At 38.5% G+C, this 18,387-nt stretch overlaps 1 protein-coding gene across 2 annotated transcripts in view; it reads right to left on the bottom strand.

Annotated features, from left to right (window-relative positions):
- The window catches only part of LOC146383516 (leucine-rich repeat transmembrane neuronal protein 4), a 102,188-nt gene extending 92,001 nt beyond the window's left edge, over positions 1–10,187 (bottom strand). Inside the window, exons 1-2 of one of the 2 annotated variants that reach the window (XR_014800766.1) lie at positions 9,394–10,187; positions 699–2,324 (exon numbers count right to left, since the gene is read on the bottom strand). Coding sequence is in view for 1 of the 2 variants with exons in the window: in XM_084934805.1 (XP_084790931.1) it covers positions 763–2,324; positions 9,394–9,397 (1,566 nt within the window). In the remaining variant the exon portion in view is untranslated. The remainder of the gene's footprint in view (positions 1–698; positions 2,325–9,393) is intronic. The other variant, XM_084934805.1, reaches the window with a different exon arrangement.
- Positions 10,188–18,387: the final 8,200 nt, after the last annotated feature.

Raw genomic sequence — 18,387 nt, 5'->3', positions numbered from 1 at the left:
TCATTGCCTGTGTTAACTGAAGTGTGAAGTATGCATATGGTTTATGCATGACTAATCAATTAAGCAAGGGAGTAAACAAGTGAGTAACTTCAACAACTCAATAAGAAAGGAAGGTGGAAAACAGAAGTTCTCTTTGGGGACAATAAGATTAAGTATTTTCCACCAACTTCTCAAGTCATACAAAAATGTGAAGTCACCAACTCAAGGAAAGCTCTCTTCAGTGACAAGACTCTCTATTAGCATTCACATCCGGTGTCCATAAGTGAATCTTCCCACCATTCAGCTATTCTCTATTCTCATCAAAAACCGAATAATGGTAGAGCAAACACACAAAGCAGAAAGTCTGTGATATGCAAGAAAACAACTATCTAAACACGTACAAATGTCTAACCACAAACACCGTAGCTTAATCTCAAGATTACGAGGAACAGGGTATGTAATCAGTCTCATTTATCTGTATTTCTGTACCATTCTGTGGCAAAACAAACATTTGCACCTCAGCAGAGATTATGGCTTAAGCAAATACACAAACAACCATGTGAAAGCAAGAGATATCTTCTTATACACACAGTAATGCTGAAGCCATGTCTTTTCATTCAGTAATAATCCATGGGAATACAGTATTTACCAAACCTACTGGGTTAGGTTAAGTAATCAAGTACAAGACTAATTTTTATTAAAGCAATGCAAATAATTACCTCTGGTCGCATCATTGTGGACCGAGTTTTATTTTAGGAGTAGTGGCGGTGGTGTGGGTCATACCTCGCATTCTCGAGAGCCTGAAATGGTATAGGTGCAGGGTCCGGTCCCATTGACAAGCACATCCATGGCCTCAGAATTGGTGGGCTTGTAGTCCACATAGTACTCCTGCAGGGGAGAGTTCAGTGTGCGCTCCGTCTCTCTAGTTTTCTTGCGACGTTTGCGAGCTGCTGCCGAATGCTCCTGCAGTTGCTTGACACTGCTAGGATAGCGCTTCCATGATACATATATTACTAACAGGATCATCGCAACAGAAAGAAAAAGGGCAACACTTCCAGCCACAATCTTGTGGAAAGACACAGGCTCCAAGTCTTGCTCTGGGGGTAGTGCTACAGGTGGAGTAACTGCTGAAGATGTAGGACCCCTAAGAGATCCCTCACCTCTCTTTCCAGAATCAGTGGGTGAAGCAAGGATAGCTGGGCGATGCTCAGTTTGGGCAGGGACACTAGATGGGTTTGGAGGAATACTCACTGTGAGTGGTGTTGCTTGGTTTGATTTACAAACACCAAAAGCTTCAACTGCATCCATCACTTTTTCACCCTGGGCTTTCTTCGGGGAGGCGCAAATCATGGTGGTTTCCTTTGCCCCTCTAAAGTTTCTCAACCAGGCCACCAATGGGCAGATGGCAGGGCCACAATCCCATACATTCCCAGCTAAGCTAATCATAGTCAAAGAGATCCAGGCATCAACTACCTCCTGGGAAACATTGGTCAGCTTGTTGGAATCCAAGTTGAGTGTTTGCAGGTTGGGTAAGCATTGGTAAACTGCAGCATCTACTTCTGTCAGCTCATTCCCCGACAGATCCAGTTTCTGGATGGAGACCCAGGTCCAGGTCAGGCCCTGGTTCATAGAGCGAATCCGATTCCACTGCAGATAAAGAGCCCGCAGATTGTAGAGGCGAGGAAAGTGAGAAAAATTGATCTTTGAGAACTGGTTATGCTCCAGATGCAGCTCAGTGAGTTTGACCAGGCCAGAAAATGCATTTCGAGTGATACTGCGCAGACGGTTGTAGCCCAAATCTAGGAACTCGAGATTTCTGCAATCTTGGAACAGACGCATTGGAATAATTTTAAGAGAGTTTGAGCGTATGTGAAGGCTGAGAAGCTTCCGTAGGCCCTGGAATTGTCCAGGTTGCAAGGCTTGCAGTTTATTATACGAAAGGTCCAAATTACGCAAATTAGGGACAGGGTGGAATGTGGTGTTGTGGAGAGATGTGATCTTATTGGAACTCAGGATCAGTTCTTTAAGTCTGCGGACCCCCTGGAAGGCCATTGCATCCACAGATGCAATGTAATTATGGTCCAAATAGAGCCAGATGAGGTGGTTGAGTCCTACAAACTGGCCTGCACGAAGACTGGCGAGGCTGTTGTATCGTAAAGAAAGGCCCTCACAGCCTCCTGAGAGGTTCTTGGGGACATCACGAAAGGCGCTTGACTCACAGTAAACAATTTTTCCATCACAGCGACAACTCTTGGGGCACTGGCGCTCACTTAGAGATGGATTTGCTGCCAGCCACACCTGCATCAGGAGTTGGACCACTAGCCAGCGACGCCGCAGAGCAGAGCCTATAGTAAGGGAAGGGAGAGGGACAAAACAAAATGGAAAAGAAAAAACAAAAAAAGAAGGGGGGGGGGGGGGGGTTATAAAGAAAAGACTTAATACAAATTCAAAAACATTTAAGCCATAATTTTTCATTAATTTTATAAACAAATACATTTTTTCTTTTTTGTATGAGTGAACAGAAAATGTATTTATTCACACCCAGACATGGCTTTTTACCCACGAACAGGGGCCACAATCTTAGCAGTTTTAGCAGCAACTTCTGATGAAGTGTCCTCAGGTAAACATCAAGTGCTGTACCTGCACTTATACATTTGGATGACTATTTTTAATTATGAAGTCAGTATACTAATACAAAAATGGAACTTTTTGACCTCCATAATAAACACAGGAATTGTTGTGGATGCATCTGAAGGAAAAGTTCCTCACAGTACAGCAAACATATTTAAAAACCTTAAAACCAACTTCACCAAACAAGAAAGTCAGGACAAAGCATAAGTGCTGTTAAGGATGAAGGATCCATTTTCTTAGCCACTCATCTGATTTACAATTATGCAAAAACAACCTCAGATGAACAATTACACTAAATGTTATTTCTTTAAAAGCCTAAATGCTGTGCAGACTACATGCAGTGGGGAAAAGTACGCTCTTACTGCTTCCATAGATTTCAAGAGGGTAAATTGCTGCCACGTGCTACTAATCGGCAACACTTGATTAATTGATATGCATTGTAATTTTCCTACCAAATATGTGCATAGCTGATAAAAAATGTGCAAGTTTGGGGTTTCCGAATTTTGCCTACGGACATTACAATATGCAGACTGGAGGAACCCGACCACTGACTTTTGGATTAGTGGATATTCGACTCAACCCTTTAACCTTCTCCAATGATGTAGGAAATATTTTCGTAGCACATTTTGGGCCCATTACTACCAGTTATTTATCACGTAAATGCCACAGCTTGCCTGTGTATTGTTGCTGACCGTGTGCATTCCTTTATGGCTGCAATTTTCTATCATCTACTGACTACTTGCAGCTTAATAGTGTGGTCCATGTCATGACCAAAAGTCATTTCACTTCAATGGCTGACAGTGAGTTAAATGGATTTCAATGGCCTTTCCAATCAGCAAATTATAATCCAGTAGAATACACCTTTGGGGTGTGGTACAATAGGAGATTCAGGGCTGAATGTGGATGTGCAAATCTGGATTTTATGATACAACAATATCACCGTGGTACACAATCTCAAATCAACAATTATTTTAATGGACCCCCACCTTGCATCATCGTGTTCCTAGATAACTGAATAGTGAATGCATATCTTTGCTATATGCTAGTTTTAGAACAGCAGCACCTTCCTAACAAAGCACCATAATTTCTGAGCTATAAAGGAATAGCAATCTATTTTCAGGATTATTATTTTAGCTTTTACTTTGAGATTAAAATTTGAAAAACACATAGAGAAGAGAAAAGGAAAAAATTTAACCTTTCAACCAAAGAATAATTTAAGAATGCACTGCCTTAAAATCTACTTTTGTTAGAGATTCCATCATCAATAAGTGATATAAAGAAATGTTATTTACTTATATAGCAAAGTTGACATCAGTTAGTTTTGATGTCACTGCCTCTGCAAGTTTATAGTGAATACCCACTGAAAATGTTGAGAGAAGAAACTTTACACAATCATATCTTTATCTGCATTTATATTCCATTGTCCTATAAGCAGTCATTGTACTAAATGCAGGAACAGATAAGTCATGAAAGGGAGCCCGCAAAGAACAAATTAACATTCAAGAGCTTATGGTTGTGTATGCAATCCTGGAGGCATTTCAATTTAAACTCCAGACATTTCATTTTTAACCAAACAGAGCAGTACAGATTTTGTGTGAATCATCACTTCTGCTTTCCACAGGTCCAAATATAAAAATCTGAATAAACCCCATGGGAACACACAGCTCACCTCGGGTGTAGAAAACAACCACCTGGAATCCAAATGTATGTGTGGAGAATGTCATGGCCCGCATGTGAATGATGCATAGAATTGTTAGTTTTTAAAGAGTCGGGTGTTGTGAATGCACAGAATTCTTGGTTTTGGGGTTACATTTTTTGTTTTAAAAACTAGTTCAAAAGTGAAAAAAAGGATTAAGTCCCTGTGATATCACTCCTTGTTCTGTGATGTGACCGAGTTCTTTCCAGTACAAACATTCCCCTTTACAGAGCCAATAATGATCTGTTGTTAAGATACATTGATTTTCTCTTTGGGGAGGTAGTATGAGGTGAATTCACTTCTTTGTGTTACTCAAGGCAAGATCATCAAGTGTGGACTTGATGACAATCATCACAATGAAAGAGGTTATTATGTCAAAACGGAAGTTGTCCATGGTTTTAAAATGTAGAATATGTCTATATGGCAGAGATATGTTAAAACATGGAAGACTTTGGGGATAGCTTTGGTGTGTTGGTGATTTAAATTTTGTAGGGTTTTTTGTAATCATAACTGGATTTGTCATAAATGAGTGCCTGACATAAAGTGGCTGAGAGGCATCATGTAGCATATGGTATCTAACATAGCCATTTTGCTCTTTGCCAAGCATCTGCCGATCCCATATGGGTATGGTATGTGTATTTGTCTGTGTCTAAGAATGTGATGGATAGAGACACACTTATTGTTTGTTTTCAAAAGAATCTTTCATCATTTCTTACAGATGGAGGGAACCATAGAACACTGCAGATAATTTGTGCTGGCTATTGATTATACTAGCACATACATCAATCATGTTTCTTCATCTTGGATCTTACTATTGTGATATTTAAACATAAATAGAGAGAAAGACGATGATCACAACATGCAGTATTTCTAAATGCAGACAATTTGGTTTTTGCTTTAACATTTGTGAACGCAACTTTCATTTGTCATTACTGTCATGCCTCAGAGGCAAACAGAAAAAAAAAGACTGGTAAAGTAAATAGACAAGTACTGATGTACAAGAATACTCATGTGTGATGTTTCATGTGCATTCAAAGGTATTTTAATAGACAACACTTTAGACTCGGAGCTTATTGAATCTATGTTTTCTAAATTTTGCATTTAAGCATAAAGAAGCAACCCCCACTGTTTTCCTCTCTCATGTGCATAATATATTTACTTTATTAGAAGAGTCCTCTCTTAAAGACTAAAGCTGCCTCACACAACACCCTTTTCCCCTTACTGACACTGTATGTGGTTTAATGAGAGCTCTATGCTCTAATGCCTCTGTAAGTCATCTCCTTCCCCACTACTCATCTAATCATATTCACAAAGGAGCACAAGTCACCCGTTCAGGTGTCACTCAAAGGATTGGTGTTTCTTTTACATCTAACCTGATGTTCCCCTCACGATTACTGTTCTTCTGCTGCATCAAGATGAACAATTTCTCCTTTATATTCCATTGTGTTTAAAATATGCTGGTTTCACATGCCCTTGAACCCTCAGCACCATAAGAATGTATTTATAATGTGCCGTCCATTTTATGTATGTGGTCAAAATCATCCTCTCAGCCCTTCTCACTTCCCTGCTTGATTTCCATTTTCACTTCCTAGCCATGTTTTCTTTTCTTTTTTTTTCTTGCTTGTGTTGAGAGTCACCATTTATGATGAACATTGTTCTTGGACAGAGTTTATTGTTCTTTATAATGTATAGATCTGCGCTTATCATTTTTCTCCATCACTCTGGGCAGTTTTATCTCAAAATCTAATGGAGATGGATATGTTGCAGTTAAAGTTTGTCCAAAGGCATGTGTGTAATGCTTAGTTATGTAGCAGACAGCCCTGCTGTCCTCAGCACGAGAAGATAGCTATTTCTGCCTCTCAACCCTAACACATAGAGAGAGTAAGTGCACTTTACTGCTGACCTAAAATAAAACCAAATGTAGCTTAATAACTTGGCAAATGGACTCACTAACTGGTGCACTTTGAGTGCACACAAGTGGTTCATTGCTATTTGCTGCCTGTCATTGACAAAACTGCAACCAGACTAAGTTTTGACTGTGCACAGAGACTGGGGAGTAGCCTAAAACATAAGGAAGGACGTCCCCAAATCAGCCTAAGCCTTCCTATTAGTCTCCAATTATCTTTGAGATGATAGCAAGGCCTGCCAAGTTGGACTCATTTTAACAGTTGTTGGAAAACATTGTGTCCTTGTAAGCCTGCCTTGTGTTTGTTAGAAACCAAGTAGAAAAGCACTGGGGGGAGTATCGTCAAGAATACCGTGTGCAAACAAGCACACATAGATATGCGTATATACTGAGACAAATAGACCGAAAAAGAGAGAGAGAGAAGGAGAAAGAGAGAGAGAGAAACAATGTTTTGTTTTTGCCCCTTGTCTGATTCCTGATTTCCCTTGGTGGCAATAGTTCCATGAAGGTAGTCAGAGAATAAGTAATCAGTGCACTCTACTCACTGCAGTGCAGTGGAATAAGTCTCTGGCCATATCAAATTCCTCTCTGAACTCCCTAAAGTGCTTTTCATTATGGTTACTGTAACAACACAACAGATTGCTGCAAGTAACGGCATGTAACCAAAATTCTTGTGGTTGCAGTGATATTTTGAGGGCAGCAAAAAACTAGTAATACAATTTCTGTTTTAAGTTCAATACAAATTTGCCTGTAGCCTCATATAAGACTGTGCTTTCTATCATCTTTTATGTCATCTTAACATAGCTTGTATAGCTTAATTGACAACCAAAGAAGGAAAAAAAAAACCCAAAAAAACCAAGCTCCACACATCATATTTTCAACCCATTACTCCAGTAAGGTTCCTTAACATGCTTGTTATTTGTTACTATTAACCTAATCCAGCAGTAGAAAATATACCTTTTTGCACTAATTTAGCTTCCTTAATATCATCTATAATAGTTCTTTGTTTGATGTACCTAGGAGAACTTAGCTCTGTAGACTGGCATTCTCACATCAAAACATTTTTTTCTCTCTTTTCCAGTTGAAACTTTGTGCAGCAGCTGTTTTAAGTGCCATCTTCATAAACAATCAGACTGAACCACATGGGGTCTGTAACTTTCTTTTCATTTCTGTTTCAAATTTGGCTTGTGAAACAAAACAATCATGGCTGACTTTGTGTGACAATTGTCTACAGTTCTAAGCACAAGAACTATCTAAAGCTGTAGTCAACCAATGCCTACCATAAACAGGTATTGATATTGATACTAGATGTCAGATCAAAAGTCCATTCTGGCATTGATTTTTTTCCTTTTTCCTTTTTAAAGAACTGCTGCCCTCAAGGGCCTGTTTAGCCTCTCTGTTTACCTGGTTCACCTGAAGTGCATAGGTCCAACAAATGTCATCTGTTGCTACACTAGATTACTACTTGGAACTTAAAATCAAAGACTAAAATATTACACAAACTAACAGCTAACAATTGTATTTCTTGTTTATAAGGACAGCTGTCTTTTTTTCTTTTTTTTGTTTTTGTTAATGGAGCTCTAGATAACCATATGCAAAAGGTTATCTAGAGCTCCTTAACCTATCTTAAACCCATGCAATTCCATCTCAAGCGGTGGCTTTTAGCTGTCCCTACCCCACTGTTCCCTTTCCAAAAGTAGATCTCTAATGATATGGTCCATGAAACATAAGTACATTGCATGCTGTTAATGAAGAGCATCCCAGTCAGCTAGACTGGTGGATGAGTGAGACTACAGCGCCATGCAATCATCAAATAATAGTGGGCAAAAGCATGCTATGTGGTTGACACTTTGTACAAGAATTTCTGAATTTCTGAAATTCATTATTAAATTAACAAAAAAGGAAATAAAACAGATTTATTCAATTAGTACATCAGTACATCTAATGCACAATGCCTCTGAGCTCCTGCAGCCTTTGTGTGCTCTTGTAAAATATATCGATGTGGTGCAGTACCCTACTGTGGGTTGATATATCATGTGGTCTCACAATTAATGGAACAGCCTCACCAGTAATCTTTTTCATCTGTATGTTAGTTAAGAATATGGACTTTGCCTGCTTCCGATAATAACATCAGACGGAGGAAATGCACTAATGGCATTTGAGGAATTGTAGTGGGGTGGAAAAGAATGCAAAAATCTAACTGTTAAATTCCAAGAAATGGACAAATGGAATAGGAAAGAGTGGGTGGTGGGTATGGTTTATGAGCTTGTAACTGTGCACAGGCGTAAGGGGAAAAAGAACAGGGAAAATGGTAAATTCTAATCAGAAGTGAGAACAAGATGCGGAAACATATATGACTGTGCGTTAGTGAAGAGGGGGAGACAACACTCTCTCTCTCACACACACACACACACACACACACACACGCACACACACACACACACACTCAAATACATAGTAGGCTACTGATACATAGACATACAGCCATATGCCCAATTTGGAGATTCCCTCTTCATGGCAGGTTCACAATACCGGTTATCTGAATGGTTTGCAAGGAAAAGTCAGCAAGACCGGATGGACTCTGATTAGAAGAGTTTTGGGGAGCAGTGACTGCGACTGGACAATGGGCTCCATGCATACAGATCAGACAAAAATGATTATGCAGGACCACGCTTTATAAAGTTGACTGTCTTCCAACATTTAGCGTGATTAGCATTCCGGTCCATGTCAATGAGCCAGCCACTCTAACTAGTAAGGAAAACAATGGACAGTCATCACTTGGGAAAACATGTTTAATTACTTTGTTCTGATTACTGCACCGAATCTTTTATCGTACAGTGTTGAAAAATACGAATTAACTATTATTAGTCTGTAATATGCCACACCGTCAGGAAATGGAGGAAAAGCACACTGCAGCTCTGCGACTAACAGGCAACAGCACGGGTTTCAACCACATTCCACAAGCTTCACGAACCACTTAATGAACGGCACCATAACGCTTATTGGATGTTAACACGCTGCATTTGAAAAGGCATGCGTTTTTAAACATCAGATTCAGAGCAGGTTTATTCCGGAATAAAAGAAGAAGATAATTGTGGTCTGTATTAAGAGGAAGGAGAAAAATGAGTGTATTTCACATTAACTTACGCTATCGAAAAGATTGAGGCATAAACAAACTTACCCATATCCGCTTATCTGTTAGCTCCAGCCTACAGGTTTTAACGGCTTCTAGTGCGCGACATCCGAGTCCGCATGACGCGCTCTCCACAGTCAGGTATCGTTCTAATCCACTAGCCCTGTCTCTCCGCGCAGCCGCCGATTCCAAAGCGCACCTGCCCTTTACTCTCCCGGACCTGGGTGCACTATCCGGTTTAGTTCTGCATCTCTAACCGTGCAAATCAGCCGGGGCGAATGTTATTTACTTCCAACTCCGAAATAAAGGGATAAAAATCCGGGTTCAGAATTCCTTATCCATCTCTTCGCTGCAAAGGATCACTCTCTCTTTTTCAAGTAACAGCCAGAAAGAGTACTGCATTAGGTGCAGATAATAGCGAAGCCACATCCGAGTAAGTCATGTCAGTCTTACACATGCAGATTTTGCGAATATCCAGGTAAAAAAAAAACAAAACTTCACAATTATAGTGACGGTGTGCAAAAAAAATGCGGGGTGTAATGTTCCAGTAGACTCAGCCAGCCCCCAGATTCCTAATAAACCTCTGCGTCTCTGTTCTCAGAGATGCTCAGTACGATCCGCGCATAGCGCGCAGGAAAGTAAGGCGAGGATATCCCCAAGTCGTTGTAAACGCTGTCAGCGGGTATCACGAGATAGTCAAATCTTCAAATATCCACCTTTTTGTAAACCTTTGATTCTCGTTGTTGCTCGGTTTGAAATGCAGCATGACGCTGTTGTTAATCACGTCTACATGTCAAAGCAACTTTGTCAGGCAGAATCGGAATGCCCTCTTCTGGTGAGAGAACGATTCAGGAGCTCGTCCAATGTCGTCATGATCATGCTTTGGTGGTATGATTTTTTTTTACTATTATTACTTATGAAAGCCAGTTTACACTGATAGTTTTCACTGCTAGATAATAACTAAATGGAATGAACTTTAGTATTCGTGTTTCATGTATGTGAGTTTTGGACAATATTCAGAAATGGTTGTTGGTTAGCACTTTGCTTTAGTTGTTTGAATTATGCTTGAGATTTCTAGGGTGCTTATTAAGTTTGTGATACGAAGCTAAGAAACGCAAGTATCCTATACATATGTGCATAACTATGAGAGAATGGGCACGTTGCAAAGGCAGCTCTAATATATTCCCATACAGAGGATCTATGCAAACTGCTGAATGATGCTGTCCATGGTGCTGAATTTAAAAATTGTTATTTTGTTGCTGACTGACGCCTTTCCAGAACTTTCAGGACTAAACTCTTTTATCTCAGTTTACATGCAAAATTATTAATATTGTTATTGTTTTATTTTTGCTTAATATGTTACAGAAAACGTGTCACCCCAAAATACCAGAATTCCTAAATACCACTGCATTTTCAATAATTTGCACTGAAAATGCAGTGGTATTTAACTCACATCTTCTCCCTCTGCATGACCCCGGTGGCCTTTTAATGCTTTTGTGTGTTTAAGAAAGAAATGGCCAGCTGAATTTTTAATGTCCATTGCATCTGCTCTGGGTTACTAATATATGGTTGCCCTTTCTTCAGACATAGCTCCATTCTTATACTGACATCAACTGCTTTAGTAAGTATTCTGACCCTAATTTTCTTTTGCACACTGCATTATAGATTCATTTTTACTTGAATGAATAACATGTTTTCATATAAATTTCCACCTATTAACCCATGGCGCACTAACATATTTTTGGGGAGATTTTACATTTTTAAAAATACCATACATTTTTAATATCAAGATTTTGACAAACGTTCTTGGCCACCTACACATTGCACCTACAGGAATTGCTTGACCATAGAAAACATTTAGCATTTGTGACCAAGTTGCTAAATACTAAATACTAATACTTTCACTTTACAATAATACCACTTACCAGAAATAATACAACTAATACCAGTTAATGGTTGAACATCTAGGAGGAATTTTGCAAACTGACTGCAACACTGCAAGCTCTTTAGAATGTTTACAAATGTTAGACTGCATGGCTTTCTACTTTTGTCTTTAGAGTGTATGTTTTGAACTTTAATTCAGACCATCTTTATTTGTTCTAAAACACAACACTGCTTTTAGAAGTCAGTGGTGATGTGTTAAGACTGTCTGTGACAAACTGTAAATTCCAGTGGCACTTCTGTTCCTGTTTCTTTGCTGTAACCCTTTTCTGTGAATTTGAAATATGTCATGATCCTTACCCACAGTGTTTCATGTGTCAGTTACATATTTGAAAAGGATCCACTTTTCCAATTTGTAGTGCAAGACAAAATTAAGTTTAACTCTTTATTGACATTGCACAGTCATGTGTTGTACAAAGAAATTGTAGTACTGTCCCACATCAGTGCTAAAAAAGGTAAGCAAAACACAATAAACAAGTAACATATATACAGAATACAATATACAGAGATGAAGAAGTCATGCAGATTTAATTGTGTTTAGACAAAAGGGCACTGTCCTAAAGATTTGGAAAGAAATAGTCAAATCTTACTTTTACCAGTTTATTGGCTGGAATTAATCAGTGAAATTGAGATTTATTGCGCCAAATTCAGATTTATTGCCATGCTCTACACCTGTTTTCAGGATATCGCTTAACATTTCCAGACAACCTCCAATACCATCTTAAAATTAAGCATCTTGCACTGTGGTTCGGCCGCTGTATCTGTGCCCATGCAATTTGGCTGATGACTTTACTTCTGGATTCAGTTCAACAAGCAGAGGCCATTCTGCTGACGGTGCTGAAACAATTAATACCCTGTGAAGTTATGGAGATACAGGCTGTGCCAGCCCATAGGCTACAGCTGTGATTTCTCTTCTAAAGAACTATAACTGTTAAGTTTAAGTTTACCTTTTTACTCTGCCAATGAATCACTTGTTTATTTATGTGCCTATTGGATAGATAGTATTTGACAAGTAAAAAAGATGCAAACACAGAAGAAGAAACATGAATTAGCTGCTTGGACAGAAACTATATCTTATGCTTTGTTTTCATGTAAAATACTTTTTATTTGTTTTGACAATATACAGCCAAGTGTAACTGTTCACTGCCATGGGAAATTGTGTCAACCTAGAACAAAATGTAGCTTTAAAGATAAAATTTACCAAAACATTCAACCATGGCTGTAACTATGTTTGTTGCCCAGCAACATTCACACTGAACAATTTTTCAGGTTGTTAAGTGTCAAGGTGATTTCAATAGCACTGCTTTTTGAGCTCCCTCACTATTGTCCTTCACATTCTAAAGAAATGCGTTTATCACCCTCTTTTGAGATTAGCATTATCCACATAACATTATAAAAATACAGCAGGATCTCAGTGTTCTGGTGTGAAATATTCAGTTTAATGCGATTGTATACTGTACACATTCTAGTGATATTTGACACAGGAAATGACTTGTCTTATAAATGAGTGAATGCCAGATGCAGAGGTAATCTTTATTGCCTGAAAGCTGTCTGTAAGCCTATAAGTTAATCTGTTGGAAAACAAAATAATACAGAAATATGTGTACATGCTTATCTGTATATACTTAGTTTGACTGACATGGTACTTATATAATTCTACAATAATTCAATACTAAATATTTAAAAGAAAGCTATTTTGCAGGGATTTGAATATAAGATGGATTAAATGACTGTGGATGGTTTGGTGACCTACCTGTGCGGGTAAAATGTGTGGCCCTAACTTGTGCACTGTGTTCTTTGTAAGTGATTCTGACAACAGAAGATATTTTCAGGCTCTCTCCAGGGTGAGAGACAGCGCCGTCCTGTCCTTCCCATGTTCACATTAGACTGGGACTTGTTCTCTAGTGTTCTTTTCTTTTTCCATTTCCTCTGATCTTAAGCCTGGCAGAATCGTCTTAGCCTGCCTCAAGGCAATTTTCAACCTGACACTGAGTTTCTCAGGTTCACCTATGAATGTGAATCCTCAAACAAATATCCAGGGACAGCTTATATGGTGAACACTGAGCCTTTTGAAAATAAAAGTTTTTATTGTAGCCCCATATTTTAAAAAAATGTTTTTAGTACAAAGAATGTTACATTGCCAAGGTTGCCACAGCAGATGTTGAAAATCTCTGTTTTGCAGGTTGCTTCCATTAACCTTTACCCCAAGCTGGCTTCCAATCTGGAGTGCTGTGTTTCACACACTGCAGTTCAGGTTGGAGCTGACATGTTTGGGCTTGAACATACATGATACCAGACATATGTAAAGTGTTTGAAGCATGTAAACAAGCAGGATAAAAGGCTTCTATTTGTATTGCCTGCACAAGGATAGATAGCGTTTACATGTTGTGCTAATGTTCTTATCTTCTTATGGTTATTAGACTGCATCAATGGTGGAGCATGTTCCAGCCTACTGACTATATACAAAATCCTCTATATATCCTGGCCAACCATTTTCCAATTCATGGCTCTGTCTTTTTGAAATGCATGTACATTTTATCCACCACATATAGGCATTCATATGGTACTACTAATTGGGAGGCTGGTGATTTGATCCCATGTCCGCATGATAAAGAGTCCCCAGGCAAGATATTGAGCCTCAAATTGCCCTTAATGCAGCCATTGTGTGTGTGTGTGTGTGTAGGTGTGTGTGTGTGTGTGTGTGTATGTGATAGAAAAAAAGTGCTTAAAGTGCACAGAAAAAAGTGCTTTATGAAGGTGAGTGTGAATAGGTGAATGCGAATTGTAGTGTAAAAGTGTTTTGAGTGCTCAGTAAGAGTAGAAAAGTGCTATGTAAATACAAATCCATTTGCCTTTAATATCTGTACAAAATGAACATTCATTACCAGTGAACATGAAAATGAACATTACATTTTTTTTGTTCTATTACTATTAATATTTTTGGGCTGTGTAAGTAACTTGTTATGAAAAATGTGATTTAATTTTCAATTATGACTGTTGAAATCATAATGACTTTTTGGTTATTAGCTTCTGCATTTTTCTTTGTAAAATTAGGTCATTAATATCAGTTTTTAGTAAATGTTCACATTCACATTTTTCAAAAATGCAAATATAGCTTCGCAAGTAAAAAAAAAAAAAAAAAAAACTATGCCGGCTGCTGTTGTGTTCCATGTTCTTCTAAGACTTTTAAATTGCAAAGGATGAACTCTGACTAGTCCAAAAATGTAAAGCATACCTGATCATAACTGAAAAGGAAGAGTCTGCATAAGCATTCACGTTTATTGATTTTAAAAATTCAGATTATTTACACTTTTAAATCAATTTACCTTAACAGTACTTTCACACACAAAAAATAATTGCACGGTGCTGTACCAGACGTGACAACAATGACGGTATGAAATTTTGCTGATTAGACACACTACAGCTTTGCACTGTTTCAGTGTTTCTCTCCAGATTTTGTTCCCTCAAATGTTTGATTCCATGCCTACTTCATGTGTTTTGTCTTGGCAAAGATGTGAGAGATAAGAGGTGGGCATCTGTGTATGGCAGTGCCTTGCCATCTGTCAACTGCCCATGGGGTCTCTGTGGACATAAGCTCACATTGGTAGAACACGGGTAGGCAAAGAGAGTCTCCAGTAATAAAAGAAAATATGTGAAAAGAAAGAATTAGAAAGATAAGAAAAAGAAATACAAAATTCAATATAAATTCAATTGTGCAGAGAAGATAAATGTACACAAATTACCCAAGTTTACTTTTGCAAGTACACCATATGTTGTGAATTTTGTAGCCATGATTTCCTCTATACCGACAACCTTTTTACAACTATGTGGGGTCAAAAGCAAAGACACAAGGGTGTCTTTTAATGCTCTGAGAGGAGGAAAAATTTACATAATGTGAGATGATAAGGATCAATAAACCCAGCGGATCAATGAGGTCCAATTACAGGCCACTGGAGTTTCTTATCTGCTTCAGTTTAACTTTGTGCTGCCTGTGGTCCTCCACTTTCATTAAATCCCCAGTGTGATTAGGCTGGCTGATTGGCACAAGTTGAAGATTATCGCAGAATAGGATCACTGTTTGCCTGCTTACTTTTGTGTTCAAAGACACAAGAAAAGCATCCTCAAGGACACATTTTATGCTAGTGATAAATAGTGCTCCTGTTTCTGTAGAGGCCATATCATTAAGCCATTATTATATTGTATCTCATTATTTTCTGTAATTCCATCAATGTTAATGAATCTTTTTTTACTTTTGACCTTTTGAACTCTGTGGATAACTGTAACAGAAAAAGATTATTATGTTTTTTTGGTTTCTCCTCATCTTGCAGGTTTTGAGGACTGCACCTTTTTTAAAGTGCATTCACCTGTGACAGAGAACAAAGCCATTGAAGGTTACAGCCAGGAGACACATTGGGGAAAAACTGGCTTTTTTTTTTTTTTTTTTCAAAACATGTACACACACAAACACCTCTACGGATTTCCTGAATAGTCCAAAACACTTTTTTTTTCATGCCTCTCTTTCATCTACATTTGTTATTCTAGGACTTGTGCACTGTAGAGTCATTTTTATTGTCTGATGCTTCCCATTTGACTTTCATCTGAGCTGAATGAATAGTACTTGACAGTTGACGGAAAAAAAATCTTTTCATCTTTTCCACCAACTTTATTGTTGACTTGTGGATTACAGACTCAGTGCGAGCATCTCTTTGGTGAAGATGAAGTAGACAGTGTTTCCCGCACATGGTGTTTATCGTGTCATGGTGACACTGTAGTAGAACACAGATTAGTAAGCTTCACAAGAGCGCTTACATGTGACTCAGCATGTTTGGCCAATTACTCACCATGCTACCCGTTCCCTTGACACACCCACTTTGTGCCACATTCCAACAGCAGTGGTAGATCGTCTGACTCCGTCCCCTTATCCCGCTCTCTCCCCTCATTCTTCTATTTTTGGCATCAGACATTCTGGGCACGTAGGCCTCAGCACAATGTAAATTATTCAGCCTGGCTTGCCAGAGGCTGGGAGCAAATCATAAATCGCAGATGGTCTCAGGCTATTTCATACGGGTGACTGTGGTTAAACACCAATGCACAGAATCATTTTCAAACCCACACAAATATAAGGTTTCATTACTTGTAGCTCAGTGAGAGAGTATTTGATTTTGAACTCACACAGCGTGGCCTTTTTGTTGTATTCAAATTTGCACTGTGTGCTCGTAGCATGTTACACGTGGAAAACCTCTGATTTTTGGCTTGACTTCAAATAAGATTTCTGCAGAGGTTACTTAACCATCAGGGAATGCAGAACATGTAAGATTTTTCCGAATGGCTTTGCTGCTTTTTTACCTTTATAGGACATCAACAAAAAGCTTTACCACAATATTCACACATGCTGTTTCCTATGTCTATACAGTGAGGGAAATGGTTAACAATGACGATACAAACAGAAAAAAAAAAAATCAAATTCCCACTACTTAAACATTCACCATTTAATTGTCCCTGAAAGATTTTTTTCTTGTCTTCTCTTTTTTTTTCAGATGATAATAACTGTAGCTCTACTTGGAAAAGTAGAGCCAGACAAAGTAGTCTACCCAACAAGATCTGAAGACATAGTAGCACTCAAATTTGTGGGCTAAACAGATTCTTTCTTTCTTGAAAAATATAAAGCTATCTGAAACGAGTCGGTAGCTGAGTTTTATGGAATGCAAAAGAACTAAAAGAATTAAGAATACATCAAGTCCTTTCCAATTTCATTTTTTTCTTAAGAAATACATATACCTTGTCTTCAAAGTCTGCTCTTTGCTGGCATCTAATAACTGGCACCTCAGAGGTCTGGCAAGCACATTATAATGAGGTATTTTGAAATGTGTTACTATAGCTGGAAGCAACAAAAATGAAAAAGAAAGCTTTTCTCTGTGTTGTCCAGCATTCCTAACTTGTAACATGTCAGGCTGATGCAGCATGTAGTAGCACTTCTCCCCTGTTTTGTTTGTTGAGTTCTTTGACAGTCTGAGGAAGGCCATGAAAAATGGCCGAAGGAAGCCGGTCTGGTGTCAGGCACAGATGCCAGAGCGAGGAGGTGCTCAGTAGGGCAGCACCATGTTTAGTGAGGCAGTTTGCTGTTTAATTACACACTGTGGGAGTCACCTTGCTCAGACCTCTGAGATCACAGGCTTAGGCCAAGGGCACAGCATACTGGCTTTTATGACCTAGATTTGGATGACATGGGGATAAACACCATAGATACACAAAGACAAGGCGCATAAAACAGCTTAGCATACTTTAAACAAATCATTAACTTAAATTCATACCCTAGGTGATGTCAAAACCTCATCTTCACGTTAAACCTGCAAAATCCTTTAAAACAAGCTGTAAAGGCATCAGTAATATTGTGTTACGTTTAAAGGTAATGACCAACAAATGTCTGTTTGCACATTTAAAAGAGCATTTTCCCATTTTAGAATCAAAATGTTATGTATAGCAAATGTGTCCATAATACAGTCTGACTTCGACACTGCCTCATCAGTGTGTGTGTGTGGGTGTGTTATGTTCTAAGGCATGTCAAATACTAATTCCACTAAGATAATATTGGCATGTTTCTTGATTCACATTTCATTTACTGCAAGTGTGCCCATGGTTTAACAAGGAAACATAACCAGAATATTTTTTTTCACAAAATTAGCCCATATCTCAACAAGACTATTTATTCAGACATATATTTGTATGAATTATTCTTTCAGCGATACACTGTTGTTTTCCAGTGTATTGGCTCGCCACAAAGGCATGTCCCAGGAGGAGGAGGAGAGGAAATCATTAAAGGAAATCATTGAACCAATAGTAAGACTATAAGGTACAGCAGTTCCCCCCCTGGAGCCCATCACAGCATTGTACCCTCGCATTATGGCCTAACATCTCAGAATTATATGATTAATCTAGCCGTTAAATTCACACATTACAGTATATCCAAGGAATAATATCTTTCCTAAAAAAAAGAGTCATATATGCTTCCATATGAGCACTGTTTGATGGAAGATGTGTTTCCACACAACAAAACACAAATAAAACAAATTAAAAAGAAAATACAGCTGGTGGAGTGTTTGG

This window comes from Perissodus microlepis, chromosome 7, assembly GCF_051167445.1.
Source record: "Perissodus microlepis isolate ML-2025 ecotype Zambia chromosome 7, ASM5116744v1, whole genome shotgun sequence".
Classification (NCBI taxonomy): Eukaryota; Metazoa; Chordata; class Actinopteri; order Cichliformes; family Cichlidae; genus Perissodus; species Perissodus microlepis.
This window is presented reverse-complemented; position numbering and strand designations above follow the sequence as displayed.